The sequence below is a fragment of the Fringilla coelebs genome (assembly GCF_963513975.1).
Source record: "Fringilla coelebs genome assembly, chromosome: 25".
NCBI lineage: Eukaryota > Metazoa > Chordata > Aves > Passeriformes > Fringillidae > Fringilla > Fringilla coelebs.
The window spans coordinates 219,757-246,045 of record NC_140051.1 but is presented as its reverse complement, the minus strand read 5'-3'; the positions used below and the strand labels follow the sequence as shown (position 1 = coordinate 246,045).

Genomic DNA, 26,289 nt, shown 5'->3' with positions numbered 1-26,289 from the left:
CGGCGGGGCCGTGTCCGTCCGTCCGCCCGTCCGTCCGTCCGTCCGTGCGGGGCGCTCCGGACCGGTGCGGCGCCGCGGGAGCGATGGCGGCCGGCGGGTACGGGCGGTACCGGGCCGCGATCTTCGCGGCCATGTTCGTGGGCTACACGCTCTATTACTTCAACCGCAAAACCTTCTCGTTCGTCATGCCCGCCGTCATGGCCGAGGTGCCGCTGGGGAAGGACGACCTGGGTGAGTGTGGCTCCGGGCCCCTCGGCCCCGCCGGCCCGGCGGTGGCCGTTCCGCGGGCTGAGGCGCCCCTGGGCTCTGCCCGCCGCAGGTCTCATCACCAGCAGCCAGTCGGCAGCCTACGCCATCAGCAAGTTCATCAGCGGCGTCCTTTCGGACCAGATGAGCGCCCGCTGGCTCTTCTCCTCCGGCCTCCTCATGGTGGGCTTGGTCAACGTGGTCTTCTCCTGGAGCTCCACCGTCATGGCCTTCGCGGGGCTCTGGTTCCTCAACGGCCTGGCCCAGGGGCTGGGCTGGCCGCCGTGCGCCAAGATCCTGCGCAAGGTGGGTGCTGAGAACGCTGGGGGAACTTGCCACTGCTCTCTTGGACTGCCCCGGCATCAGTGCTGCGCAGACCATGCTTGCCCACAATCCAGAGGGACTGGCAGCTTTTCTCGCTCCCTTCCAGCCGAGGAGGTTTAGAGCACTATCTGCATTCTGCTGCCTGTGGAACAAGTTTCTTTGCACGGGGTTCTGCTTATTCTAGCAAAGATTCACTCTGTAGCACTTGCCCCTATGTGCCTTGAACGTAGCTCAGTTTGGTAACATCTCCTGGTACCTGAGTTCTGCCCCGTTGAGGCAGACTTTGTAAAGTATTTTAGGCGTGGACACACAGGACTGCTTGCCTCTGCTGCTGCAAGTCAGGGTTTGCTGTGGGTCAGGGGGCAGTGAGCACAGTTCCATCTGCACGCTTGGGCAACTTGGGAATTCCAAATCACAGGTGGTTCAGGTAGAAAACTGGATAAGATGGAGGAATGGTGTGAGATGAGTCTCTAAGCTGTATGTACTTGGGGTTTGTGACAATCTGAAAGGATCAGATTGATTTCTCCCAAAGAGGGAAGGAAAGGAGTTTGATGAGCTTTATGCTGATCCCTCACGGAAGATCTAAGATCCAGGAATGAATGTGTTGCACGTACTTGTGGGGCAGGGTGGGGAAGAGATAAACAACTTGGTTGCCCTTCTGTGAGGCACCTAGCCTCCCCTAACTGATGAGGAGAGGGCTGTGCAGGACAGTTGAATGCACAGAAAAGAAGGGCCCAAGTAACAGAAATATCAGCCGTGGTGTTTTCTGAAGATGTTCATGAATGTAGATCTCAGACATTTCCCTGCTGACAAGAGCCACCCAAGTGGCTGGCTCTGGGTGCTCGTTGCAGTACAGAGCCCATCATGTCTGATACTTAATGCAACAGCGAGTCCTAAAGTTACCCTGTGACTCTCTGCGTATCCATCCAAGTTCCTGAGCCAGCAGACCTCTCCAGGAGGACGCTGTTCCTAGCAAGTGAGTACACAAAACCATGTGCTCTTAAACTTGCCTTTCCTGCCCCACGTCTCAGTTTCATGTTCTGTAAATGGAAATAACTTTGAGCTGGCTCACAGCGTGGACACCTGTCAAGCTCTTATGGCTGACACTTGAGTAACATTTGGAGTTCCCTGCATGACTAAAGTAGCGAGGTGTGGGTGTTCCCTCTACCTGCTTCTGGAATTTTGTGTCTGAATTGCCAGAGCGAGCCCCACATCATGGGCTTCAAGGGAGGGTTTTCAGGTGTGCTGTCACTCTCTTACATCTCCTGCTGTTTTTCTTGTTGCACAGTGGTTTGAGCCTTCCCAGTTTGGGACTTGGTGGGCAGTCCTGTCTACAAGCATGAACTTGGCTGGAGGCTTAGGTCCCATTGTCGCTGCTCTTGTGTCTATGAACTACGATTGGCGCAAGACTTTGTCCTTCTCTGGCTTCACCTGCATGGTTGTCTCTTTTGTTTGCCTTGTCCTGATTAAAAACGAGCCGGCAGATGTTGGGCTGCCCAACATTGAGCAAGGAGCCAAGAAAGGGAAGAAAGGTGAGCATGTGGCTTCGATGCAAGCAGGCAGCTGCAGCAGAAGATGCAGTGCCTTCTGTGTGTGTTCTGGTACAGATGTGTCACTCAGCATCCCCCATCCTCCCCAGTTTCTGAAGTCACATTTTGGCAGGCGTGTGGTAATGGGTTGGTTTTGGCTGCTTTATTCTGGTAACTGAAGGTACAAATTGTGTAAACCAAGCCCCACTGCGATCTTGTGGGAAGGGGCCGGTGTAGGGATTCCTGACACTGGCAGAGCAGGGGAAAAGCCTGCTGTTGGCCTTCTGTTAGTCTTGCTCCTTAGCCTGCCAGCAGACACCTGTGTGTTGCTGAGGTGCTCAGGGCTGGCCCTCCCCATGTATGTTATGTCTTCCTGCTACCAGCATCCCTGTTTTCTTGGAGCCTTGTGTGCTCAGACTGCGAGTGCAGTTTTGGTGGGGTGGTGGAGAGAGAAAAGCTACAGCAGCAGGGAATGCTTCCTTAGGCCTGACCTCTGCTCCTCCGCTTTGGCAGTGGACAGGCAGCTCTCCCCTCACCCCACCTTGGGCTCTCTTGACCCCTAGCTCACGGTGGACTCTGCTCAGTGTTTCTGTCCCTGCCTAGGACATCTAGTTAGTAAATGTTTGTTCAGACCACTGAGTGTGGCACTTCTCTGGAAGCAGAACATGTAGATGAGAATTGCAACACAGGTTTTCAGTAGGATTTTAAAGGCCAGTGGAAACTCAGCCCATGTTCCATGCTGTCCCATACCGCCTGTGCTGCCAGACTGGACCTCCTTACATAAGAAAATAATATTGTTTCCCCAGAACATTCTCTGGGGAGAGCAAGTTTGTTGGTGTTCCTGGAAGACTGATGCAAAAATCAAGGTACCATCTGAAAGCATCTTTGTTTGGGTCTGTGCAGTGCCTTTCACAGGCACAGCTAAAAAACACTTCCAAAGAATCTAGAGGTAATTTTTCTAACAACCTTTGTGAGGGGTTTACTGGCAACTGCAATACAGAAAATTACTGGGAGTAGTGTTTTGATTATTCTTTTCAAATCTTTAATGAATGTGGGAAAAAATGACAGGAGAGATTCTGAAATCACCAGAACAAGGGGGAGGTAGAGCCATTCACTACCATTCAGCAGCTGTGAATACCTCCCTGTGTGGGGATGTTCTCATGCCTTGATCCTGCCTGCAGAACTGTCTGCTGGGCTGCTGCTTGGTGTGGTTTGGGCTGTGGTAACACTCCTCCCGACTTTCCTACAGGTTCCTCCAGCGACAACAGCACCTTGACAGAGCTGCTGCTCTCCCCATACCTCTGGGTGCTCTCAACAGGCTACCTGGTCGTTTTTGGAGTGAAAACATGCTGTACTGACTGGGGACAGCTCTTCCTGATCCAGGAGAGGGGACAGTCCATGCTTGTAGGTGAGATGCAAAACTGCATTATCAAGCTCTGGGGCTGCAGTCTGGGAGGTGTTGCCCAGAGTTTGCCTGGGTAGAGGCCCTTGCTTGGCTACACACAGGTTTTGAAATAACTCATTGATGGAGTTAGCGTATGCACCAAGCACCCCAGTGCCAGGGTGTTCCTGGGACTGGCAGACAAGCATTCCTGAACAGGGATGAGCCAGATGGTTGTGTCCAGCAGAGCTGCTCATGTGCTCTGTGAGGTCCAGCAGTGGGACTGGTCTGGAGCCCACAGCACCCAATCTGATGGGCTGTTCTTTGCTTTGTCTGTGTTCTAGGCAGTTCCTACATGAGTGCCTTGGAGATTGGGGGCCTAGTGGGAAGCATTGCTGCTGGATACCTTTCTGATAGAGCAGTAGCAAAAGTAAGTCATGTGCACCCTCGGGCATGCTGGGCAGGGAACACCGTGGCAATCTGAGCTCTTCACTGAAGCCCTCAGGCAGGGTGCTGTCCCTGTGAGCACAGCAGAGAAACCAGCCCATACTCAGTTCTGCCCTGTGCATGGGCACAGCTGCCAAACTCTCCAGAAGGCGCTAGGGAATAGGTGTGCTGATGTTAGGGGTTGCAATATGCCTGTCAGATTTGAGGTGTTTATTTAATTTGTTTGCTTTACTGTGGTCTCCAGATTTTAGTGTTGAAGGACTGTTTGTTGATAATTGCCTTCTGGCTGGAAAAAAAACCTCACATTAAAACCCAGTGGTGGGATCTGGAGCCAGATTGAGGGTGGAAGTGGTTGATAACTGAAGTATCGTTCATCACTAAGAGCTCTTGTTTAGCACAGTTTGACTGTGTGCAGTCCTTAAATCACACTAACAAGGTGTGCCAACAAACGTGCTGTCGATGTGCCATCCGTGTTTCCGATGGGGCTGGGGATGGTGTGGTCACTACCGGTGTAAAAGGAAGGCCCTCCAGTTTGTGACTGTGCACTTTCCTTCCGTCCCTGTGTCCCAGGTGGGACTGTCCAGCTATGGGAACCCCCGGCACGCGCTCCTGCTCTCCATGATGGCTGGGATGTGTGTGTCCATGTTCCTCTTCCGGATCACGGTCACAGGTGACTCTCCCAAGGTAAGTCACCTGCAGCGGCTGCCCATCCATAGGGGTAGCCCTGGAAGGGGGAGGTTTGATGATAGAAAGCATGATTGTTTTCTTCACCATTTCCAAGGGTTTCTTTTTTGTTGCACTCTGGAGAAGGGCTGGCTTGGCCTGGCTTGGGGTGCTCCTGCTGTCCTGTTGTTGCGGGGGCAATCTGCCTTCCAGGCTTTGCATGAGACATGACTTGCATCTGCCCTTATGATTGCTAAAAAAATAAAACTTCTTTTATCCTTTCATTTTTTTCTTCTTCTTCAGGAAAACCACTTCTGGACTGTAGCCTTGCAACCTCTAGCTGATCTTACAGGCCTAAAAGAACATGAGGTTTCTGCTTGCATTTTTCTCCCTCTGCCTTTTTCTTCTTTCCCTGGTCTGCCTTACTCCAATCCTGAGAGGTTGGTTAGCACTTCAGAACTTAGAACCAGGGCATTGAGAAGAGATTACTGTAAGTTTGGTAAAAGAAATATTTTCTTATAATAATTTGAGTACACTAACTGACTTTAAAAGGTCTAACTATGTAACTTTTGAAGTTTTATAAAGAAGGTTCTGAGGACCTCTGTTCATCAGGTAAAATATAGCCAGCTAAGGGGTCTTGTGGGTGAGATCTGAAAGAATGATTCTGCTCTGGCAGATGCATTCTTATTTAGTTTCTAGCAAGTGTTCCTCTAACTCCTTTCTGCTTCACATCTGAAAAATAAGATGGCACTTAGTTCCTCCTGGGCTTTTTGAAATGGTGTTTGCAATTCTAAAAGCATGCTGTAATGTGGAGGTGTTACTTATCCTTTGTTGTGCAAACAAGAGACTGACAATTTGGGGCCAGATAGGTTTCTTAGAGCAGAAACTACTACTGAAGTTCAGACTGTTGGGGTTTTTGTGGTGGTTTTTTTTGGTTTTTTTTTTGGTTTCTCGGTTTAGTAACATCGAGGTCATCAGAAAGAGGTGTCTCACAAATAAACATGCTCTGATCAATCCTGTGCATCTAAACTGAGAAGAGCTTTCAGTTGGTAGCTCCAGGCTTGTTTATGAAAGCAACCTGATTCACAATTCTTTCCTGTGGTTTCATGGGCTCATTGCCCTCTTCTGTTCCATGTTCTGTTTCTTGCAAATCAGCACAGGCTCTGTTACGTTGTGTGGGGGAGGGAGGAGAGCTTGCATTGGCCACTAGGATGGAGTGGTGGAGATGCAGCTGGACTTTATGGGTGCAGGGACTCTACAGGCTTGACCTCTCCTGGCTGCAGTTTGGGGGGCTGGTGTCAGCCTGAAAATGTCAAAACTCCCTGGTACCGAGTATAGAATCTGAGAATTATCAACAGTTGCTAACTGACAGTGGTGAGATTTACAGATCCTGTTTCTGATTTTAACTTTGACAGCTGTGGATTCTGACTCTGGGAGCTGTGTTTGGGTTCTCCTCGTATGGGCCGATTGCCCTGTTCGGGGTCATAGCCAATGAAAGTGCCCCTGCCAACCTGTGTGGCACCTCCCACGCCATAGTGGCCCTCATGGCCAACGGTAAGTAATACCCATTTCCAAACAAACAAAACCCATGCGCATTCTTGATGAAGCATGGTCTGGCCCCAGGTGCCAAGCTACTACTGGTCATGGGAAGGCACCATAGGAGAGAGACAATGGAGCTGGAAGCCTCAGGGATGCTTTCCTGCTGTGTCCAACAGGTTTTGTGCAGGGCTTTCAGTTCAATCCAGGCCTGAGGAATTGTTATATATGCAAAAGCAGGTATTGATAGATAACACAGGAACACACAAGTGTTGCTGACTTTGTTTGTTTTTCATTACAGTTGGGGGTTTCCTGGCTGGACTGCCTTTCAGTACGATTGCCAAGCACTACAGCTGGGCCACAGCCTTCTGGGTAGCTGAAGTCACCTGTATTGCTAGCACAGTGGCTTTCTTCCTGCTGCGAAACATCCGCACCAAGATGGGCCGTGTTTCCAGGAAGGCTGACTGAGGATGAGCTGCTTGGTGGAAAGGATGTTCCCACGCTGACGTGAATGATGCTCGTATTTGTTTAACTGGCCTAGGAGTGAGTTTACTATTGCTGCAACCTAGATAAAAATGTCTCAACTTCTCATCCAGTGTCAGGTGCCAGAGGGCACAAGGTTCCTGCTACCGATCACTTTTTCCCTCAAGATGTGATAATTCACCTAGTTTACATTTGCAATGATTTTACTGTACCTCTTCCTCACAGCACTGTTAGTGAAGAAAGCAGGCTCTACAGCCCAAGCTTCCCCACTACAAGTGGTCTGAAATGACTGGCTTCAGGTGCACTTCTAGTTTTGTCATTATTGTTTGTCTCAGCCATTAACTGAGAGATTAATCAGTTCAGCTTTGCTGCTCAGGGGCCCTGAACCGAGCCCTGCTGCCTGCGTCCGTCCCTAAGCACAGCTGTGCCAGGTCACCTCAGCACGAGCTCTGTGTGTGCTCAGCCACGTGGCAGCAGCACATCAGGGAATAGTGAGGACTGCAGTCCAGCCCCTGACAGCAGCAAGGCTGTAGCTCCATCTGAGGTGTGTTCTAGGAGTGAGGGAGCAGACAGGGGAGCAGCGGGTCAAGCTGCGGCAGGGCTCTCCCCAGCATTTAGTAACAGGCACGTTTCCAGGGAATTCATGGCCTCTAGAGGAGCTCCTTCTAAGTGAACTGATCCTGCCTGGTGCATGTCTGTGTGCAGTGTTAATGATTTGCAAGGCAGACAGCTGCTGCCAAGGCAGCTTGTAGCCAGTGCTCTGCAAATCAGCTAGGAAAACTATCCCAGCAGCAGGAATTGCAACAGCAGCCACCACCAACACACAATTTCTGCAGCTGGGTTTCTTGATAACCCACATTTCTAGCATTGGCTTGTATTTTTTTCAGTACAAGCTGTGAAGACTGGGATAGTTTTGGTGAAGAGCTGTGTCTCATGGCTGCAGGCATGGGCTCAGGCTGCCTCTGAGTCAGCCTTAGCAGTCAGGCCCAGCACCCTGCAGTAAGTACGCTCAGGTATTTAACCAGGAATTTGTTAAATATTCTTGTTTTTCCCCAAAAGGATTTACTGTCTTAGGATCCTGAAAAAAGCACATTCAACTCATAAAGAAACTGCATGCAGGTACTTTGCGGAGTACCTTGCTTGCAAGAGTGGTTAGCTAGCCTTAAGTAAATGGAAGCGAATTACATTTTGTACTTAATTACATGATCTTCTTCTATATCTGAAATAAAAATGGAGCAGTGTCACCAGGCCCCTGGTTGTCTTATGGAGAGCCGTGCAAGCAAAACCACCCAAATCCACGTATCTTCTTGAGGTGCCAATGTCACCACCAACAGAAAGCAAACAGCCATTTGTCTCATTAGTAAACACTTATTACTTCTATACAGAAACCCTCTGCAAGACCGTAAGTTCAAGCTGTACAGGAAAAGTACGTATGTACATTAATGACAAGAAAGAAAAGCACTGACTGTGGGAAAGCCACAGACCTGCACCTTCTTCTTCAGCCAAGTGCAGCAGAGCTGCAACAGCAAAATAAGGCCCTGTGGCCCAATGTAAACAGTGCTAAGGAATCTCTTTAAGATAACTTTTGCAACAAAGGCGATAAACTGGTATTTTGGGAGATACTGAAGCATGTTTTGGGGACGTGCAGTCTCTGCTGTGGAGAGGGGAGCTTTGTGAGAGGCCAGCCAGGGAAGAGAGAGGTCCCACTCTTCACATGAATGAATCTCTGCAACAGGCAGGGCTTTCTCTACGATCCAGGTCCGAAGGGTCCAGCTTTCTCTGCCACCTCCAGAGCAAGCTTCAAGTTCTGATCAAACAACTCGCACCTGAAATAGTCAGAAAAGCAAAAGGGATGACTTCTACCTATGGAAGTGAGTTGACAAAGCTAACAAAGGCCCTCCACATCCTTTGGCTCTGCATCCTTCAAGGAGAAATTCAGGAAACTGTGACACAGCAACATGACTACTGTCGAGGTCTGACTTAGTCCTTAGTTAAGATTAAAGCTTCTTCTATAGGCCTGAATGTATGGTAGGACAGCAGGGTTTGCGCCAAGGAAGAGCACCTCCTATTTCCCCAGCAGAGCCAGCACTGGAAAGAGCTCAGGCCTGTGTCGTCTCTCTGCAGCAGCAGTGTGCTGTAGCTTCCTTCACCTTCCTCAGCCAGCTTTGCTACTTAAGGAGTGCATTTGCTACTGTATAGGCAGAAAGGAATGAGGGGTAGCAGCCAGGTTACTAAAAGTGGACTTTTCCTTACCTTATTGGCATCTCCAGGGAGTAGAAAGGATTCTTCAGAGCGAAGTCTGAGTAAATCTCATAGATTTTGCGGAGAAGAGCGTCTATCCCTGTCTGCCTTGGGTCAGCAAGAACCATGAATTTGATCCCTGGAGCCATAATGCCAGGAGCATGAGGAGGGCCAAGCACAGAGACAGCCCTGACAAAGCAGAGCAGTACCGGTGCCTAGGGCCCCACGGTACCTGTCAGTGTCTGGAAGCAGTGCAGCTTGAAGGTGTCGGTCTCCAGCATCTCGATCCCGGAGCTCCCAACCTCAGGTGACAGCTGTGACCCGATGGCGAACAGCCTGCGGGGACAGGCCCTCAGCGCCCCTCACCGCCCGTGCCCGTGCCCCCCCGTCCGTCACGGCCACCCTGACTCACGAGTGGAACATGGAGGCCAGCATAAGCTTCTCGTTGGAGGAGAGCCGGTGGCGGCCGAAGCGGATGGACACCGGGTAGTTGGCGGGGTTACCCAGGAACTCCAGCACGTCCTTCCCGTCCGCCGTGAAGCGACCGTTCACCTCGGCGCCGTTGATGGCGAGCACGGCGTGACCCACTGCGGGGACAGTCAGTCACTCAGATGGTCAGTCAGTCCGTCCGTCAGTCCGTCAGTAAGCCCGGCCCCGCCCGGCCCTTCCCACCCGCCGCACCGCGGATGCCGTCCCGCTGCCCGAAGGCGACGACGACGCGCTCGTCGTGCGGGCGCAGGACGAGATCGAGCGGGAAGCTAAAGGTCTTCTCGGTGTCGGAGCGGGGCGCGTAGTGGTCCAGCTGGTAGATGAGGCCGCCAGCCTTGTTGACCACGTAGACGCTGAAGATCGCCATGGCGCCCTGCCCCGGCCGCCCCGCCCCGGCCGCGCCGCCGCCCCGGCAGTGACGCAGCGGCCCCCGGGCCCGCCCCCGCCCCACGCCGGGCCCTTCCTTTCTCGCCGACATCTTGCGGAGCAGCTGCGGCCGCATCATGGTGAGCGGGCCCGGGCCGGGGGGCGGGCGGCGAGCCGGGCCGGGCCGCCCGAGAGGCGCTGGCGGCTCCCTGAGCGCGGCGGGAATCCCCGCGAGGTGCCCGGGGGGCCGATTCCGCGCCTCGCCGCTCACCCCCCCATCCTTCTCACCCCCTTGCAGCCGCCCAAAGACGATAAGAAGAAGAAGGACGCGGGCAAGTCCGCCAAGAAGGACAAGGACCCGGTCAACAAGTCCGGTGGCAAAGCCAAGAAGAAGGTGGGAGCCGGCGGGCTCGGGCGCGGCGGGATCCCGGGCGCGGCGCGTGTGCGGCGTGGCCGGGCCCCAGAGCGGCGGGCGGGCGGGCATCTTGTTGTTAAAGGAGCTAGCTCTTCGTCTGCCAGCAAGTTGTACATCATAGTGTTAAACCTGAGTAACAGGGGGGTTTAGTCCTCTTAATTTTAGATACTGCGGGTATTATCCGAAGCACGTTCATTTACAGACGCAATTTTGTGCATCTCGCTAGGCCTTCCGTTTGGGATTTGATACGGAAACGTTTGATGGTGCAGTTCTTGGGGCATGGTTTAGTTCCATCTTTTGTTCTTGCGTACAAGACAGCTTAGGGGGTTGTTTTTTCTCTGTTTTCAAGTAGAAGTGGTCCAAGGGGAAAGTGAGAGACAAGTTGAACAACCTTGTCCTGTTTGACAAGGCCACTTATGACAAACTGTGCAAAGAAGTACCCAACTACAAGCTCATCACACCTGCAGTTGTATCAGAAAGGCTGAAGATTCGAGGCTCCCTGGCTCGGGCTGCCCTCCAGGAGCTCCTCAGCAAAGGTGAGCACTCGAAAATAGAAGAAACCAGAAAGCTGTTTGAATTGGCTGTTTGGTTTTCCTTGCTTGCCCAGCATCTGAACTGCCCTATGTGTAAACTGGTTTTGGAGAGCCACTGCTTCAGCTTGCATTTCAGAAGTGCTCCTAAGTATGGAGCAGCAGTTTGTTACATACAGGCATTGCTGTACTAAGAATGTTGCCAGAAGGATGGGGTGTGATGTAACTGCAGCCAGATGGCAACAAAAGACTTGCATAAGCTGCTACCCCCTATTATTTCCTCTTGTACATTGCCCTCAGCATCCCTGGCATCCATCAGTACATGCACTGTACTGATGTAATTTTGTTTTTCCATAGGGTTGATCAAACTGGTGTCCAAGCACCGAGCCCAGGTGATTTACACCCGGAACACGAAAGGTGGAGACGCTCCTGCTGCAGGGGAGGACGCATAGGGAGGTGAGGCTGGGTGCTGAGGAGCTGAGTTGTACTGTCAGGAGCTAATGCACAGCTATGCAATGTGTAATGGACAGCTTCCACATGCCTGTGGTGGGCTGTTCTTCCACAGAGTATTTTGCTCACATCCTAAGCAACTCCCTGGGGAAACGTTACTGGAAACATCAGCTTTCCAAAATTAAATTATTACATTTCTGATTTTGTCCCTGTGCTCATTGGATGGGGTAAGTATCATTTGTTCCCCTCTCTGTGGGCTGCAGGGCAAATGGGCACTTGTCCTCCCTGCTCCCTCATGGCACCATGGCCAAGTGTTCCTGCTAGGATAAAACTGTCAGACTGTTTGCTTTGTGCTAGCCTGCTTTAACCTGGTTGTCTCATTGGGTACTTCTTGCTTTGCAGGTTCTTCAGGGACTTCATCAACAATGCGTCATTCATAGATGCACACAATAAAATTATTGATTATAATTTTTCTTGATTTTTCAACAATGTGTGTGTTTCATTACTGATGCATTATTTAAAGTGGATTCTGATAGAGGTTATGGCTCTTGTCCTGTACCAGCCAGTTTTTGTCATTATTAGTGATACAAATGTGTTGCTGAAAGGGAAGTGTGAAACTTCTACATCACCTACAGCAGCCAGTGATGTTAGACAGTGTAAAGGATGAATGTTAAAATGAAGGAAAGCAATATAAGTTTGAATGAAATTATCAAACAACTGCCATTAGTTGCCTGCAGGGTGGGCCCTGCATTTGAAATGAGTTTCAGTTGGTCTACAAACAAAGAGATATTTTTTTAAAAAGTTTATTTCTTCAAAAATTCTTTCTTTAGTGGGATGTGCCATGTCAGCATAGGCAACTGGCATCACTTGCTGTACAGAGTAGGCTTTCTGATAGGGAAGATATGGCATCCACAGGAGCCTGTCCTTGCTGGCAGGACCTGACTTTGTGTGGCTTTAGATGTGATGCTCAGATGAACACTCTATGCCCTTACAGAGTAGTCAGCAACAAAACTGCAGCTACCTCCAGTCAGCCTTTTCACAGCAAAGCTGGGTGTCTGGTGTTCCTGATCACCTTTTTTTCTTCTTTTCCCCTGATTCAGTTCTAAACTGATGCCTGAAAGAGAGCACAGAAGTCAGACTGCAGTAGCCTTTAGACAGAGATAAGGAACGCTCCTTGAAAAAGTAAGAATGTGCTGTGTGTAGTGTTCTAGCATGGAAGCTCCCTCAATATTTTTGTTACCTCAGTGAGTGGTAGCTTCAGCTCGCTGACAGAGTTCTGGCACATTAAAAGGCACCAGTGGGACAGTATGTGGGTCTGAAAGGTGAGCCAAACTACACAAGGCAGATGCCTTCATGTGTGCAGCCTTTACAGCCATGAGCACGCTTCCTCGCAGGCCATGGTGCTGCTCCAGGACAGCACAATGATACTCTGCCTGGATTGAGCACTGTGTGGCATAACTCGTATGGCAGGATGTCTAGTTATGCTTGCTGCTACCTCAGAGCCTGCTCCATTAGTAGCTTGCATGGATAGAAGCCCCATGCTCTGCCCCTGGCATCCATCTGTGCTGCGCTGAAGCTCACCGGGACTGCCACCTTCTGCCGTGATTCCACACGCGCCCAAAGGAAGGGAGCCAGCTGTCACTTGTCTGAGAAGTATGGTCAAAGTTGGCACCAACACGTTTCACTGGGAGCTTTTTCAGCTTCTGCTTCTCCTCTGGAAAAAAAAAATTGTAGAGTGGTTTGGGTTGGAAGGGAGCTTAAGGATCACATTGCTGCAACCCCAACCCCCTGTAGCATGGATCAGGATACTTTCCCCTAGACCAGGTTGCCCAAAAGCCCAAATACTGTGTTCAGCAAAAGTTTTTCAAATTGCTTTTGCTTCTCTAGCACGTTAAAGGGACTGTAAGGTGAACTAAAAGATGTGCAAGCTGCTCACTGTGTTTGAGAAATTCCTCATAGGAAGGTCCAATTTGTTTACTTCCATCTTCTTCCTCTGTTAGCCACGGAGGTTTTGCTCCTAGAAGTCACAGGGAATAGTTCCTTAGCCACTGAAGTTAGCCTAAACTGTGACAGAATGAAAGTGTCCCCTCTTCCCCCTGTCTGCTGCTTGTGCTACCAAGCAAGTGACCAAGTGAACTCTGGGTGTTGTGAGAAAAAAAGAGCTGGCCATGGCAGATCAAACCCCAAATCATACACTCCCCACAGCAGCAGCAGCAACAGTGTTTACTATGCTGATGTGTTTTCTTCTCCTCAAGTATGTCAAATATTATCAAGAGTTACCACCTCCTGGTTATGCTGCAATTGCTTCAAAACTGCTTGGACATTTGCAAGCCATGAGGTAGCAGCCTGGTGAGTCATGATGCCGGTGAACTTACCTGTGTGGACATTTCCTTTCCCTTCTGTTTCCTGTTAACAAGAAAATAAAATGCTTATGAGAATCTTGTGTTTAGGACTGTCTCTGAGCAGAAGAGCATTGTCTTCATTCCCTTCCAGAATCAAGTTTTATTGGGAAAAGGCAGAGGGAAGCTCATCTCTTCTTTAAAAGAGAGTTTGGTGGTTTTTCACCCATGGTATATTAAAGAATGTTTGCTTAATGAAAGTTAAACCTGGGTAACTGAAAACTGGGCTACCTGCTCGCCCAAATCCACAAAGTGTTTCTTTTCGTGATGGAGACCACCCCTTGTTCTGCTTTGTGACATGTGCTGTAGATGACTTGCAGTTAATTTGAAGTCACTAGCCAGGCCTCCCTACCTGGTGGCCAATGAAGGTCAGAACCTTGCCTGATTCCATCCAGCCTAAATCAGGTCCTGTCTGCATTCCACTCGAGCCAGGCTGTTCTGCACCACAAGGGCTATCCCTGAAATAAGAGGCCAGCATATAAAATTTTGCAAAACCTTTGCAAGACCCTGGTAATGACAGTGTCGGGTGCTTTGAGCATGCATGCATGTCACTGCTGAAGAAAGCGGTGCTCACCGTTCGGGTCCTGCGGGGAGCCTGCAGACAGAAGGTCCTGCACAGAGTTCTGGCTCTGGTTGAAGCTGAGTGTAATTCAGGAAAAAGGAACAATATTTCTGGTACTGAGCACAGCCCCCACGCCGCCGCCCCGGCCCCTCTCGAGCGCACCCGGGTGCCGGTGGTGCGCGGTGTGGTGCCCGCTCCCCGCCAGGGTGCAGCTAGGGCAGGATACAGCTCACCGACCTGCAGCGCGGCTTGCACCGTCTCTCGCTGCCGGCGCTCGGCCTCCCGGATGTCAGCCGCCATCTGCAGGGACAAAGCGGTGAGGCGGAGCCAGCGGAGGCCGGGGCCGGTGCGGAGAGGGGACCGAGGGTACCTGGAGGATGCGCTCCTCCTCCCGCCGCTGGTGCTCGGCCAGCGCCTGCTCTAGAGCCTGCGCGAACTGCTCGTACTCCTCGGCCGGCACCAGGCACCGGTCCCGCAGCGCCGCGTCCGCCCGGTTCTCCCGCCAGAACCGCGCCGTCTCCCGGCGGTGCTCGGGCCTGCGGGACACCGGGACACCATCAGCACCGCCCGCACCCGGCCAAGTGCCACAAAAGCCCGCCATACGGCAACATCAGCCCGCCCCGTTCCTGCACACGCACCCGGCCAGGTGCCGCAGCAGCCCGGCGTGCAGCAGCGCCAGCCCGCCGCGCCGCCCGTGCCGCCGCACGCCGCGCCCGCAGCACGGGCACCACATCCGCCCATCGTGCTCCGCTGGGTCGTAGCGCTGCACGGCCGCGGCCACATCGGCCACGGCCGCCGCCGCCCGCGCCGCCGCCGTCGCCTCCTGCAGCTGGGCCAGCGCCTCCCGCAGCCGCCGGCGATGCCCCGCGCTGTACCGGTGCCGGCGGCCCGTGAAGGCGCTGCGGCGGCACAGCCCGCAGTAGTGCACGGCCATGGCGCCCGGGCCGCGCAGGCGCGGGGCGGGACCCGCCCCCTCCCGCCCCCTCCCGCCCAGACGTCGGCCCCGCCTCGACGCCGGCCCCGCACCGCCCGAGCCACGCCCCTCCCGGTGCCCCGGACTGGCTCGCACCGCCCCAGCCACGCCCCTCCCGGTGCCCCGGACTGGCTCGCACCGCCCGAGCCACGCCCCTCCCGGTGCCCCGGACTGGCTCGCACCGCCCCAGCCACGCCCCTCCCGGTGCCCCGGGGCTGGCCCGCCCCGCCCCAGCCGCTCCCGGTGCCCCGGACTGGCCCGCCCCGCCCCAGCCGCTCCCGGTGCCTCCGACAGGGGCCCGTATCCAGAGAAGGGCAGCGAAGCTGGGGCAGGGTCTGGCCGCGTGTCTTACGAGCAGCGGCTGAGGAAGCTGGGATCGTTTAGCCTGGAGAAAAGGAGGCTCAGGGGTTATCACTGTCTGCTGCTGCCCGAAAGGAGGCTGGAGCAACGTGGGGGTCGGTCTCTTCTCCCAAGCAATCAGGGAGAAGACAAGAAGACATAGTCTTAAGGTGTACCAGGGAAGGTTTAGGCTGGACATTAGGAAGAATTTATTCAGAAAAAGGGTGATTAGGTACTGAAATGGGCTGCCCAGGGAGGTGGTGAAGTCCATCCCTAGAGGTGCTCGAGGAAAGACTGGACATGGCACTTAGTGCCATGATCTAGTTGGCATGGTAGTCTTTGATCTCGGAGGTCTTTCCAACCTCATTGATTCTGTGACTACTACAGTGACTTAGATGATAATAACTACACACCCTGCCCTGCACAGTGCAAAACAGGGAGAGAGAAAGTTGCAACTGTTACTTGGGCCATAACAACTGCTTGGGCACCGGTGCTGCTGCCTCAGTCATTACCCTGCAGGTGTGGTACTGCTCATCTTTCGAGATGAGATGCTGAAAAATAAGTTAAACACCAGACCAAGCTTTTCTTGAAAAGAAAATCTTCTTCTCAGAGAATCTAGGATGCTCAGTTTTGCCTCTTCAATAGTGTGGGAGTTTCTACTGTATCAAGGTTTGCTTAGTTCTTGTTAGGCAATCCACAAATATCAATCAGTATGATTTTGGTTTTGCTAGATGCAAAATACTACAGTCACACAGTTTTTCTACCTTGTGTAACAAATTTCAGGCATTAGTTGAAACTTCGTTGTCCCTGCTACGATCCTCAGCTACAAGCAGGACCTACTTGGTTGGCTGCTTTCCTCAAAAACTCTGTGCATGCCCCAGACAAAGCCCTTTTCCCTTCCTGAGACTGGAGTTTGGTATTTTACTTTGGGATGCGCTGCAAACCAGCTGGCTATTATAGTTTAATAATTTACCACATATCACTTGACCTGTGACACCACAAAGTTGCTTTTCCCTCCCTTGCTGGAGTAAAACCTTTACACAGCTGTGCATGATCAGCTGAGGCATGGAAACCTATTAAACCTGTGATTATCTACCCGCACCTTCACACGGACATGATGTTTGCTCCACTGGCACAGGACCTGGGGCTGTGTCAGGGTGCCCAGTCATTCCTGCCACTGACTCCAGTGTCTTTGATGGTACCATAGGTGGATGCTGCTGTCATTGTAGCTGTTCATAGCCTCCTCAGGATGCGAGAACACCACGGGTGTACTTGATGAGCATCACAGCCTGTTTTATTAGCTGTGTTCTCTTCTCTCTGAATGGATACACTATTTTCTGGTGGGGAAAAGGTGGCCTCTTACCCTCCACATCTTCAAATTCTGTGAAGTTGCAGTAAAAGAGCTGAACTCATATCTGCCCCTCCTCCCTGATTTTTAAAACCACTTCAAAGGTGAGTTAGCAGACGACTGAAGCGACCGGTTCTGCCAGGCTCGTTTCTGCTCACCTTTCCTGCCGCTCCCCCGTGGAACAAAGCACATCATTTCCCTTTGATTTCCCACTTTGAAAGCCATAGGGGACAGAGTCTGAAATGGCCCACAAGTTTTTTTAGTGTCGCTTCTCTGTACCTTCCTGAAGCACTGGGTGGATCAGGACAGGAGTGCAGGAAGGAGAGCTGTGGCTAAGTTGGCCAGTGGGATGCTCCACCCTCCTGGGTGCTGCCACTGGCATCCCCAGGTGTGTGGGTAGGGTGAGGCAGCACTGCAGCGACAGGGGGAAGGAGCCACAGTGTATGGATTTGGTGGCTTTGACTGATGCATGCAGGGGTTCCAGAGTCCAGCCTGGCAGCACGTGCATCCCATCTCTGGCACAGCTACTGCCCCAGGGACAGAGGGGTCTGCCCTGCTCTCCGTTTCCTTGCCAAGAAGAGATGGCACATGGCAGAGTGGAGTGCATACTGCCAGTCTCCTGCCAGGCAAGGAGGAGAAAAGCAGTGAGTTTGGGTGCCTCAGCCAGTGCCCAGGGCACAGGCTGCTTGCCCTCTCTGAAAGGGATCGTGTCACAAGTGTGAGGCGGGAGGACAGGAGAGGAAAACAGGACTTGTTTTTGCGGTGTGAGTTTCTTCCTTCTGTGCCATCACAACTGGAGAGGTTTGCAAAGCTTTAGCACACAGGGCTGTCATTTGCAAGCAGGCAGTGATGCAGCCCATCCCTGGCCTGGTGCAGACTACATGATACTGAATCTCAGTGTGCCAGAGCTCTCAGCAAAATACAAACAGAGCCTGTCTCTGCTCAGCTTACAAGATGACAGGATCGTGCCTTGCAGCAGTGCAGCTGCACAGCACATGCAGGGTGTTTAGTGCAGGTGCTGCAGGTCCTGCCTGTGATGCTCAGAAACCGTGGTATGCTGACTCAGTGCAGGGAGCAGTAGGATAATAAAGCAGTAGGAATTGGTCATGTTGAAGGAAGTACCAGATGATAGTTTTGAGTAAAGGTTAATTAATCTGACCTCTGTTTATTCTGGTGAAAATCTCCATGCTTTATAGTCACTTTTGTATGTATTGTGAAGCTGCAAAATCTAGAGGAAACCTCCTTTGCCTGCTGGTTCAGGGCCAGGCTGATGCCTGTATAAGGCTGCTTTTGTGATAGTACTGAAAATGCAAATATATTTGTGTGTGTGGTTTTGTGTGTTTCCCTCTCAGACCCCAGGTGCAAGAATTGATGCTGCAATCATACTCAGCTGATTACAACAGGATATTGTAACTCACATGTTGGAGCTTAAACCTCTGTGTAAGACCACTCTCTGCGATTCAACCCTGCTCATCCTGCTAGTTGAGAGTCACTGAGAGGAGGACCATATCAGTGAAGGTTTAGTCTGATAAAAATCATTCTCTTAACACTGCTGCTTGAAACAGGGATATTGTATCTTTAAGGCACCCCCTTCTCATTCCCCTAATACCTCTAGGCCTCTGAATGATTCTGGAGGAGAGGATCAGTGCAGGAGTTTAAGGCATCTTTCCCTGCCCTGCTGCACTGCTCACTTGCTGCTCTGAAGGCTGTGCTTTGCTGTTTCTATGGAAACCATTAGTTGCTAAGCAACCGGAGCATCATCTGTGGTGAGCCCTCGCATCTAATTATCCCATCACAGTGGCTGAGAGGGGCTGAGGGGGGATTAACTCCTCTACCACGGCAGATCCATTGACAACACTTTAGTCACATTTAAAGGGACATTGTCTTCCCTTCTGCCACACTTATGAGGAGGAATAAGGTTTTCTGCAAACAGCAGACACACTGTCTGTGCTCATGGCATGCTTGGAGCTTCCATGCCCTTGCATGGAGCTCTTCTTTCTGTTCAAGTTACGCATGATGCACTTAGCTGTACATTTGGCTTGTGCAGACTTTGCCTTGTGGACTGTATCTGTGGACTATACTTATAGCCCTTAGTGTATTTTTTTTTTTTTTTTTTTGTGTTGTGGTCACCTCAATGCTGCCCTTACTGTCTCTGTCCCCAGACCCTGATGTCATGTCTGCTCTGTGAGGTATTGCTAATTCTTCAGAACTTGGCAATGGAAGAGGTGGGCAGCTCTCTGTCTTCTGTCTATGCAAACATTACATAGTTTGGTATTCACTTTGGTATTACCTTACTGTTTGCTTCTCGGAGGGATGGAGATTGTCATCAAGGAGCACTGAAAGCCTGAGGGGTGAAGTAACAACTACAGAAAATCTCTTTTCCCAGATCTCTGTAAGTGGACAAAGCCAGCAGCAGCATGGTGAATTTTGCACCATTCAGATAAAATAGTCAATCTGAGAGCTCATTTTAATTTGGGGTTTGCAAACACAAGGTTGATATAGTGTACAGCTGAGTCTCCCCACTGTGACAGATTGTATCTGAATGAGGTTCCCAGATTTGTGAGGAGAATGGTAGTGGTTTGAGTTACTTTCACTGAGTTTAGGGAAAACCTGACTGCACCAGGTCTGTGCTTGGGTGCATTGTATCTGCTTCTTGCTTGCTGCCATCAAGACTGATAGGGACTGATTCCTCCTCAGTTTTCACTTCCTGCCAGAAAATGGATGCTTTGTGATTTACTAAGGTGATTGCTTTTCTAGTGGCTGAATCAATGAGAGTTGGGAGGTCTATTAGAAAGCTTTCCTGTTTTTTTACTGCCTAGATCTGCAATCCAGCTAAGAGTTACTGCAAAGCTCCCCAGTAGTGTTTGCTGTGCTTTGTATGGAGAGGGAGGATATAGCTTCAGCAGGAGGGTGGCCCAGTCCTACTTCTGAAAACAAGAGAATCCCTAATACCTCCCCAAACTGACTTTTTCTCTGTGTCCACCCTTGAATTGTAATGTCTTTCACTGCAGCCAAAGCCTTCAGGCACTATCCAGCCCTGGCAGTGTGTGGTGCCCACACGTTAGCACTGCTTCCACACCTCCCCACTGGCACAGGACCAGAGCATGTGGCTCTCCAAGGACTGAGGGACCTGGGGCTAGGTGGGATAGGATAACTTGGGAAAATGGAGCAGGTGCCCCTCTGCCTTGCTCTGAGTAGACAGATGACGGTGATTATTATTAAGAGCTCTTGTAATGATCTCGGGGAGGGGCAAGTGGAGGAGAGAGACATATTTTGTCATGAAAATGGGAAATGTAATTAAAGTCCACATGATAATCAAGAGCTGAAGGGGAGAAATAGATGGATTTCTGCCTGAAGTCACATTGGCATTGGAATTGGCAGTTGGGGCACTCTGCATAATGCAAGGAAGAAAGGCTTTGAAGGTGAGGCAGGAGAGAGAAGTTTTGCACAGCCAGGGCTGGGAAAAAGAGGAACAGTATCTACAACCTTTTGCATTTGGTTCCTCAGTGTAAATTGGCAGTGTCAAGAAGAAGTGGTCCAGGTCTGATCACCCATGTGTGTTTCTCTCTGGCCTGCCTAGGCACCTCCCTCAGACAAGAAGTGGATGTGAGAGTGTTCCTGAGCTCCTGCTGCCCCACCAGCAGTGGGAAGTGGGGTGGGAATGAGTAGAGGGGCTGTGAGTGTAGGTGAGGGTGATGCACCTGCTTACAAGAGGGCACTGCAGAATTTGAATGCATCTGTGACGAAAGAAGGTAGTGGTCCATGGTGTATGATGCTATTTAAGAGAGAAGAGGATAATTCTCTTCTTTGCAAAAGTGAGAAGAAGGTTGTCTGCATGTAGAACTTAGGGGAACGGTTCAAAATGTAGTTTGCCATGTGCTGGGGACTCACAGGGATCAGGAGAAGCAAGTATGCAAGCCTCTGACTCATACATGATGTCCTAGAGTCAGGAAGGAGTAATTTAAAAGCCACTTGAGCCATGTGCTGCATCTTAATGAGGAAGGCAGCACTCACAAAAATGCTGCAGCCGAGCTCCTTCTGCCGAGCTTTGCTACCAGTGTGGCTATTTTCCTGCAAAGACAAAAGGCCTTGTGCTGCCAGATTGTCCCTGAGGACTTGTGCAGAACAGTCAGTGTGCCTCCTGATGCCACCCAAAGCTAGGTGCTCCCTTTGCACCCATGGGTTTCTTGGTGGAGAGCAGCAGCACCCCTCTATTTGAGCAGAGCATGGCATCAGGGAGAATCAGGGCAAAATTTGAGAAAGTGCCAAGCATGATGAATTTGATTTGTAAAATTGCCCATGCCTCTCCTAGTGGATGAATACCCCGCTGGAGCAGGACATGTAAATACACGTTGCCATTGCACAGTAGCTGGGACAAAGAAATTAAAGTGAAGCGAGGAAATATGGAAAATAGAAAGTCACTGTTAAAGTTGGAGTTTGGACAGAACACTGAGTTGAGCAGTGAGACTCCTGGAAAATGTTGAGGGGTTTGTAATTGCTTGTTTGAGAATGGTGCTTGAAGTATTGCAGTTTCTTCCAGGTGGCTGGCTGGGTGGAATGTTTCCTGGCTATCGGGTGGCCAGCAGTGTTTGTAGCTTGCTCCCTGATCTAGAAGTGAAACTGGGGAATGTATTGCTCTGTCTGCTGGGCTATACTGCATCCTTGTTCTTCCTTTTCACTCTTGTGCCCTCTCTTTTGCTTTTCATTTCTTTTTGGCATCTTGGGGCTTAAAGCATTTCCAAGAAGAATTGACATTAGGAGAGCAGCCACTGAGGAAGCTTGCCAAATGCTCTACATTGGCTGACAACTCTTCTCAAAACCAGATGGTTACTAATTAAAGGGAGTCAAGTGGGAAGACTTCATTGGCCTTTCTATTTCTTTTTCCTTCCTTTGATTAACGGAGTTTGTGATCTTAGAGAAATTCGTACTCCCGTCTTTCCTGGGAAGTCCTCTCCTAGTGCTTGTAATCTGTGGTGATGCCAGTGCTATCTGCTGGGTTCAGGATCTTTCTGAGGAAGCAGGCTAACTGTGTGCTCCTAGGTAGCTGCCATGGGCAGTAGGACAGAAATGCAGTTGTAAAAAGAAAACACAAACTGGGAGGGGAAAATGAAACATTAGGAAGAGCTCTTACTTTGAGATCTTCTGTGGGACTTTTACTTGAAGCTTTATATTGTCAGTAGAAGAAAGACTGATGTCATCCTCGGGGAGCTTCTTGTTCCTCAGCCTGCTGCACCTCTCACACAGAGGAGCCCTCTACATGGCCAGTCTCAGGCCATCTGTGTGCATGGAGGCTGCTCCATGTGGCTTTTCTCTGTGGTACTGGGAGCTGAATGGCTGGGAAGATGAAGGGCAAGCAAATGTTTCTTTTATTTTCAAGAACATTTGGTTTCTAGAGTCAATCTTAACAGATGTACTGTCAACGCTTAACGATTCAACCTTGTGTAGAACTGGGTATGAAGAAAACTCCATTGGCAGTAACAAATGCCTCCCACTCCAATTCATGTCCAAGAAAAGTGTAGCAGTTTTGTCTTGATTATATTCCAGAGCGGTAGTCCTCCACAGGTTCCCTTGCTGAAATCTTGCTCCTCCCCTCTGCCACTGTTCTTTCCTCCTTCATAAGCAACCTCTCGCTCAATTTAAGTAAAACTGCTGTACTGGAAATCACCAGGGCAGAATTAGTTAAGGAGCAAAGAAGTGAACAAATGACAATTCATTAAAATGTGTCATTGTAATTGCGACTTTCTGCACATGTTCTTAATCTGTGAGGCCAAAGGACAAATTTTCTGAACAAAGCAAAAGACAGCAAGAAGGTGACAGTCAAGAGCCTGGAACAGCATCTCTTGCCTGCCTCTCAACCACACAGCGGTCACCACACCAACTTTCCCACAGAAACAGGCAGGAAATCTCTCCGTGTGTTGGTTTAACACAGCCTAGTTTTTTCAGGGGGAAACCACAGAGGTGGCTTCTGTGAGAAGCTGCTAGAAGCTTCCACTATTTCCAACAGAGCCAGTCTCTGATGGGTTGGGAACAATCTTTTCCAACCTGAGAGAGAACTTCAGCATTTGGGGTGCTCTCTGGACCCGTCTCTCCTGCACTGCTCAGGCTGCTTGCTGCAGACTATCTGCCAGTGCCCTCCAGCCTGGAAAGAGTTAAATCTCAAAAGCACCTCCTGGGGTTTTGTTACTTCTTTTCATCTCTATTTTATTTCCTCAAAGATAGAGATCAGCTGTCTGGATCTGGCTTGACCTCACAGCAAAGCCCATGGCCACACTGCAGCACAGATTTGCTATGCTGGACCCCTTTTGGAGGTGAGCATGAATATTTCATGACAGGGAGAGGATGCTTCAGCAGCATGATGCAAATGTGTGTTTGCATTGTACTGTAAGGGACAAAGGAGAACAGACCCCAGGTCAGCATCTCCAGTGACCAGGAGGTCCACTTAAAAGAGAAGGCTCCCAAGGGTAAAGGGCCCTCCTGGGCCCACCCACCTTTTTTCTGCAGGGCCAGTGGTACAATGAGCCACAGGTGGTGCCAGCAGCTCCTGCACACACCTGCCGTTCTTTACCTGGATGCAATATCCCAGCAGTGAAAACTGCAGGTTGGCTTGACCTCGTGGGGGATAGCATGGCAGCCTTATCAGTCCCCAGGACATCCCCAGTACCGAAGGCCCTGTCAGAATGCTGTACCAGCTCCAAAATACTAGAAGTAACCAAATGGTCATTCTTAACTGGAGAGACAAAGATAGTATTGCATGATGTGGAAATCCATTTCCTTGCTTTGCCACCTGGGTGCTAAAGCCCCGTTCGGCATTTGTCACCAGAGCTACAGTTTCTCCTTTTCCTGTTAATTAAAACTTTCCCTTCTGCTGTGCACACAATGCTCTCGGAGACGGCTGCATCTCTTTTGCATTATCAGAGGGAGAAGTGGGGGGAATACAGTGAAGCAGCACGTTTTCTGGTGTTCCTTGTCCCAGCTGCAGTGCTGCCTCGCGGCATCAGGCGCGCAGAGGGGCGGTCTGGCCGCAGCGAGAGCCGCGCCGGGCCGAGCCGGGCCGCGTCCGCCGGGGGAGCCCCGGGCGCTGCCGCTAGGCGGCGCCACCGGGCGCGGCGCCGGCTCCGCGCCCTGGCCGGGCCGGGTCCCGCCGCCTCCCGTGTCCCCGGGTTCCTCCGAGTCTACAGGAGTGCATGCGAACGGCAGGTTCAGGTAAGGCGGAGATATCTGGAGTATGAGAGGACGCTGAACAGAAAGGCAAATAATAAGTAGTTGCTCAGGAGCAGGGCGGTCTGGACAAGAAGGACCTTTTTCTGGTCCCAAATTCTGTAGAGCCCTCACAGCATTTGGAGAAGGTGCTCAGCACTATTGGCCTGAGAGTACCATCAGACCTGTGTAAATGCACACAGGTCTTGGGAGACAGAGGTACAGATGAAACAGGGCTGGGTGAAAACCTAGGAAACAGAGCTTGAACGCACAGGTAGAGCCTGTGGCCTCACTCAGGTGGTCACCCTTGCTAGAACGTGCAAGGCTCATGGGCCTAGCCAGCCAGCTGAGTGTTGATGCAGGTGAATCGGGCTGTGTTAGTCCTTTGTGCCAGGGCATATGCCCTGCTTCCCTGAAAAACAGGTCTGAGATGCTGTGGGAGAGGTTTTTCCCCAAGCTAGAGATTTGTGTGGTTGAGGCATTGCATACAAGATGCACATGACTGTTTTAGGAATAGAGATTGTATGTGGGAGTAATGGGGTTCTCAAGTGGTAGTCCAGCTACCACCAAAACAAGTCCTTATCATGCTGGCAGATGGCACAAGGCAGAAGCTTGCTAAGTTTTCCTGCTATGAGCCAGTTTACAGAGTGGTGATTTCAAGTGACCCAAATATCTAATGTTATGAACAAGAAAAAGGTTATCCATTTTCTTAGATTGCAAAGTTTACAACTAAAACCCAGAACTGCCAAGTGGGAGTCCGATTGAGAGTTTGTAATTTCAAGTTGTTGTAATGTTCTGTAACAATGTAGTTTTGACTGCGGGGCCGCCCAGGAGTGGTGGGGCCGACCCCCTCCCTTCGGCGCGGTCCCGCCGGGGCTGGGGATGATGTGGGAGCGGCCCCTCCCCAGCGCGGGTCCCGCGGGGCCGGGGGAGCCCCCGCGGGTGGTGTCAGCGGGGAGCGGCCCGTCCCGGGAGCGTCCCGGGAGCGGCGGGCTGCCCCCCCCATGGGGCACGGGTACCAACGGGGAGGGGGCACTCCGGGGGTGACAAAGGGGGGGAAGAGACTGACCCCGAGTCCCTTCCCTGCAGGGACAGCTGCTGGGCGTAGCCCAAGTGCTGGCAGCCCCGACAGATTGATATGCTAATGTAGTCGTTAATGCTGTTTTGTACCAGTATCACCTGGCCTGAGCCGACTGTTTCTCGATGGGATGGGAGGGCGATATCCAAACATGGAAATGAATCCTAGACCCAAGGTGCAACGGGGGTGAAAACCCCCAAACTCATCTAATGAACCCCCCAAAACAACGAGCCAACTCAATTAACAGTAGAGCGAGGTCTGGATATCAAGGACAGAGTCCCAAGCCTGCAGGAATGCTGGAAGCCTCGGTCGCCCCTCACCCTAGCTGGAGAAGACCACAACGCGAGTGAGGACCCCGGGACTGGCCAGCATCAAGACGGGTATTACCCTAGCACTCTCGTGAGGACGGGACCCCCAGCTCTGCCCCTCAGGGGACAAAACTGCTGCACATTCCTCCTCCTCTGAGTCACCCTGGGAACAGCGACAGGAGCTGCAGACCTGCCGGGTTCCCCTATCCTGAGCTGATCACTTTTAATAAAGGCATCAAAAGGAAAACGGTCTCCTGCCCATTTATTACATCTAATAGAGACATTGTACAAAATTGGATTTGTGTCAGGCCTGTGACCTTTCTGAAAACTCTCCTGATCTCTGCTCTGCAAGTCGTTGGCACAGACTTGCACATTTGCAGTGACCAGGCTTCCAGGCGTCCTCTGGACATAAAAACACTGAGTAAATAAATCAAAAGGAGGGATTGCTCTGTTTCTAGTTCAGTCTTATTGTAAGACCGTAGTAGCAGCGACAGCAGAAGCTGTTCTTGCACCTTCCTTGACTGTCTCCTTATTCCCTGGTGCGGCGCACTACAGATTGCTTGCTCTACAGCGTAGCTCTAGGGCTGGCGCCCATGTGCCGTGCTCTGCTCCTGCTGTTTGTGGCTGCACATGCTCGTGCGTGCCTGCCGAACGTGTGTCTGCCCCGGCACAGCTGCCAACACCCATCCCGGGCACATCCGCGTGAAGATTTTCCCGTCCGCGATGAGCACGGTGCGTGCTGGGCACGCCGGGGCCGCCCGGGGGTACCGCCGTGCCGGGCAGGGGCCGGGGCGGCGCAGAGCCCGGGCCAGCGGACACGGAGCTCCGGGAGCCGCCGGCCTGCTCCAGCAGTAGCGGGATCGCGCTTGGTGCCCGCTTCTGCCTGCTGGCCGGCCGGGATGCCCCCGGTGGGAGATCCCGCATCCCTGCCGAGACCCCCGGCTGCCCCCGGCCCCCCCGCTCCCTCCCGCCCGGTTTTCGGGCG

General features: G+C 51.6%; 4 protein-coding genes across 5 annotated transcripts; 2 read left to right on the top strand and 2 right to left on the bottom strand.

Annotated features, from left to right (window-relative positions):
• The first annotated feature begins 4 nt into the window (after positions 1 to 4).
• SLC37A4 (solute carrier family 37 member 4) lies at positions 5 to 7,853 on the top strand. 2 transcript variants are annotated; one of them, XM_084221397.1, is made up of 9 exons: positions 5 to 231; positions 320 to 552; positions 1,859 to 2,102; positions 3,349 to 3,507; positions 3,825 to 3,910; positions 4,498 to 4,611; positions 4,894 to 4,959; positions 6,006 to 6,144; positions 6,428 to 7,853. In XM_084221397.1, exons 1-9 carry the CDS (start codon positions 84 to 86, stop codon positions 6,592 to 6,594), a joined length of 1,356 nt encoding a protein of 451 aa, XP_084077523.1. In that variant the 5' UTR covers positions 5 to 83; the 3' UTR covers positions 6,595 to 7,853. The 2 variants fall into 2 exon arrangements, with proteins under 2 accessions (XP_084077523.1, XP_084077524.1); XM_084221398.1 differs by lacking the exon at positions 4,894 to 4,959.
• Positions 7,854 to 7,984: 131 nt separating this feature from the next.
• On the bottom strand, positions 7,985 to 9,727 carry TRAPPC4 (trafficking protein particle complex subunit 4). Its single transcript, XM_084221399.1, has 5 exons — positions 9,532 to 9,727; positions 9,263 to 9,437; positions 9,083 to 9,186; positions 8,863 to 8,989; positions 7,985 to 8,435 (listed from the first exon to the last, which is right to left on the bottom strand). The coding sequence occupies exons 1-5, from the start codon at positions 9,704 to 9,706 to the stop codon at positions 8,357 to 8,359; spliced, it is 660 nt and encodes a 219-aa protein (XP_084077525.1). The 5' UTR covers positions 9,707 to 9,727; the 3' UTR covers positions 7,985 to 8,356.
• A 51-nt stretch (positions 9,728 to 9,778) lies between these two features.
• RPS25 (ribosomal protein S25) lies at positions 9,779 to 11,589 on the top strand. Its single transcript, XM_084221526.1, has 5 exons — positions 9,779 to 9,845; positions 10,004 to 10,099; positions 10,473 to 10,656; positions 11,008 to 11,106; positions 11,503 to 11,589. Exons 1-4 carry the CDS (start codon positions 9,843 to 9,845, stop codon positions 11,100 to 11,102), a joined length of 378 nt encoding a protein of 125 aa, XP_084077652.1. The 5' UTR covers positions 9,779 to 9,842; the 3' UTR covers positions 11,103 to 11,106; positions 11,503 to 11,589.
• Positions 11,590 to 11,963: 374 nt separating this feature from the next.
• CENATAC (centrosomal AT-AC splicing factor) lies at positions 11,964 to 14,998 on the bottom strand. Its single transcript, XM_084221565.1, has 9 exons — positions 14,700 to 14,998; positions 14,432 to 14,597; positions 14,299 to 14,361; positions 14,074 to 14,138; positions 13,852 to 13,957; positions 13,476 to 13,506; positions 13,037 to 13,117; positions 12,682 to 12,814; positions 11,964 to 12,214 (listed from the first exon to the last, which is right to left on the bottom strand). Exons 1-9 carry the CDS (start codon positions 14,993 to 14,995, stop codon positions 12,169 to 12,171), a joined length of 987 nt encoding a protein of 328 aa, XP_084077691.1. The 5' UTR covers positions 14,996 to 14,998; the 3' UTR covers positions 11,964 to 12,168.
• Positions 14,999 to 26,289: the final 11,291 nt, after the last annotated feature.

What these genes read in the sequence shown, in the direction of transcription:
- SLC37A4 (XM_084221397.1), top strand. Translation starts at nt 84, where the DNA reads ATGGCGGCCGGCGGGTACGGGCGGTACCGGGCCGCGATCTTCGCGGCC. An exon ending in AGCCAAGAAAGGGAAGAAAG is followed by an intron (nt 2,103 to 3,348) that starts GTGAGCATGTGG and finishes ACTTTCCTACAG; the next exon opens with GTTCCTCCAGCGACAACAGC. An exon ending in GGGACAGTCCATGCTTGTAG is followed by an intron (nt 3,508 to 3,824) that starts GTGAGATGCAAA and finishes TCTGTGTTCTAG; the next exon opens with GCAGTTCCTACATGAGTGCC.
- TRAPPC4 (XM_084221399.1), bottom strand. Translation starts at nt 9,706, where the DNA reads ATGGCGATCTTCAGCGTCTACGTGGTCAACAAGGCTGGCGGCCTCATC. An exon ending in GCAGCGGGACGGCATCCGCG is followed by an intron (nt 9,438 to 9,531) that starts GTGCGGCGGGTG and finishes CTGTCCCCGCAG; the next exon opens with TGGGTCACGCCGTGCTCGCC. An exon ending in TCCCTGGAGATGCCAATAAG is followed by an intron (nt 8,436 to 8,862) that starts GTAAGGAAAAGT and finishes TGACTATTTCAG; the next exon opens with GTGCGAGTTGTTTGATCAGA.
- RPS25 (XM_084221526.1), top strand. An exon ending in GTGGCAAAGCCAAGAAGAAG is followed by an intron (nt 10,100 to 10,472) that starts GTGGGAGCCGGC and finishes GTTTTCAAGTAG; the next exon opens with AAGTGGTCCAAGGGGAAAGT. An exon ending in CCAGGAGCTCCTCAGCAAAG is followed by an intron (nt 10,657 to 11,007) that starts GTGAGCACTCGA and finishes GTTTTTCCATAG; the next exon opens with GGTTGATCAAACTGGTGTCC.
- CENATAC (XM_084221565.1), bottom strand. Translation starts at nt 14,995, where the DNA reads ATGGCCGTGCACTACTGCGGGCTGTGCCGCCGCAGCGCCTTCACGGGC. An exon ending in AGGAGGAGCGCATCCTCCAG is followed by an intron (nt 14,362 to 14,431) that starts GTACCCTCGGTC and finishes TTGTCCCTGCAG; the next exon opens with ATGGCGGCTGACATCCGGGA. An exon ending in TGAGGAATTTCTCAAACACA is followed by an intron (nt 12,815 to 13,036) that starts GTGAGCAGCTTG and finishes TTTTTTTTCCAG; the next exon opens with AGGAGAAGCAGAAGCTGAAA.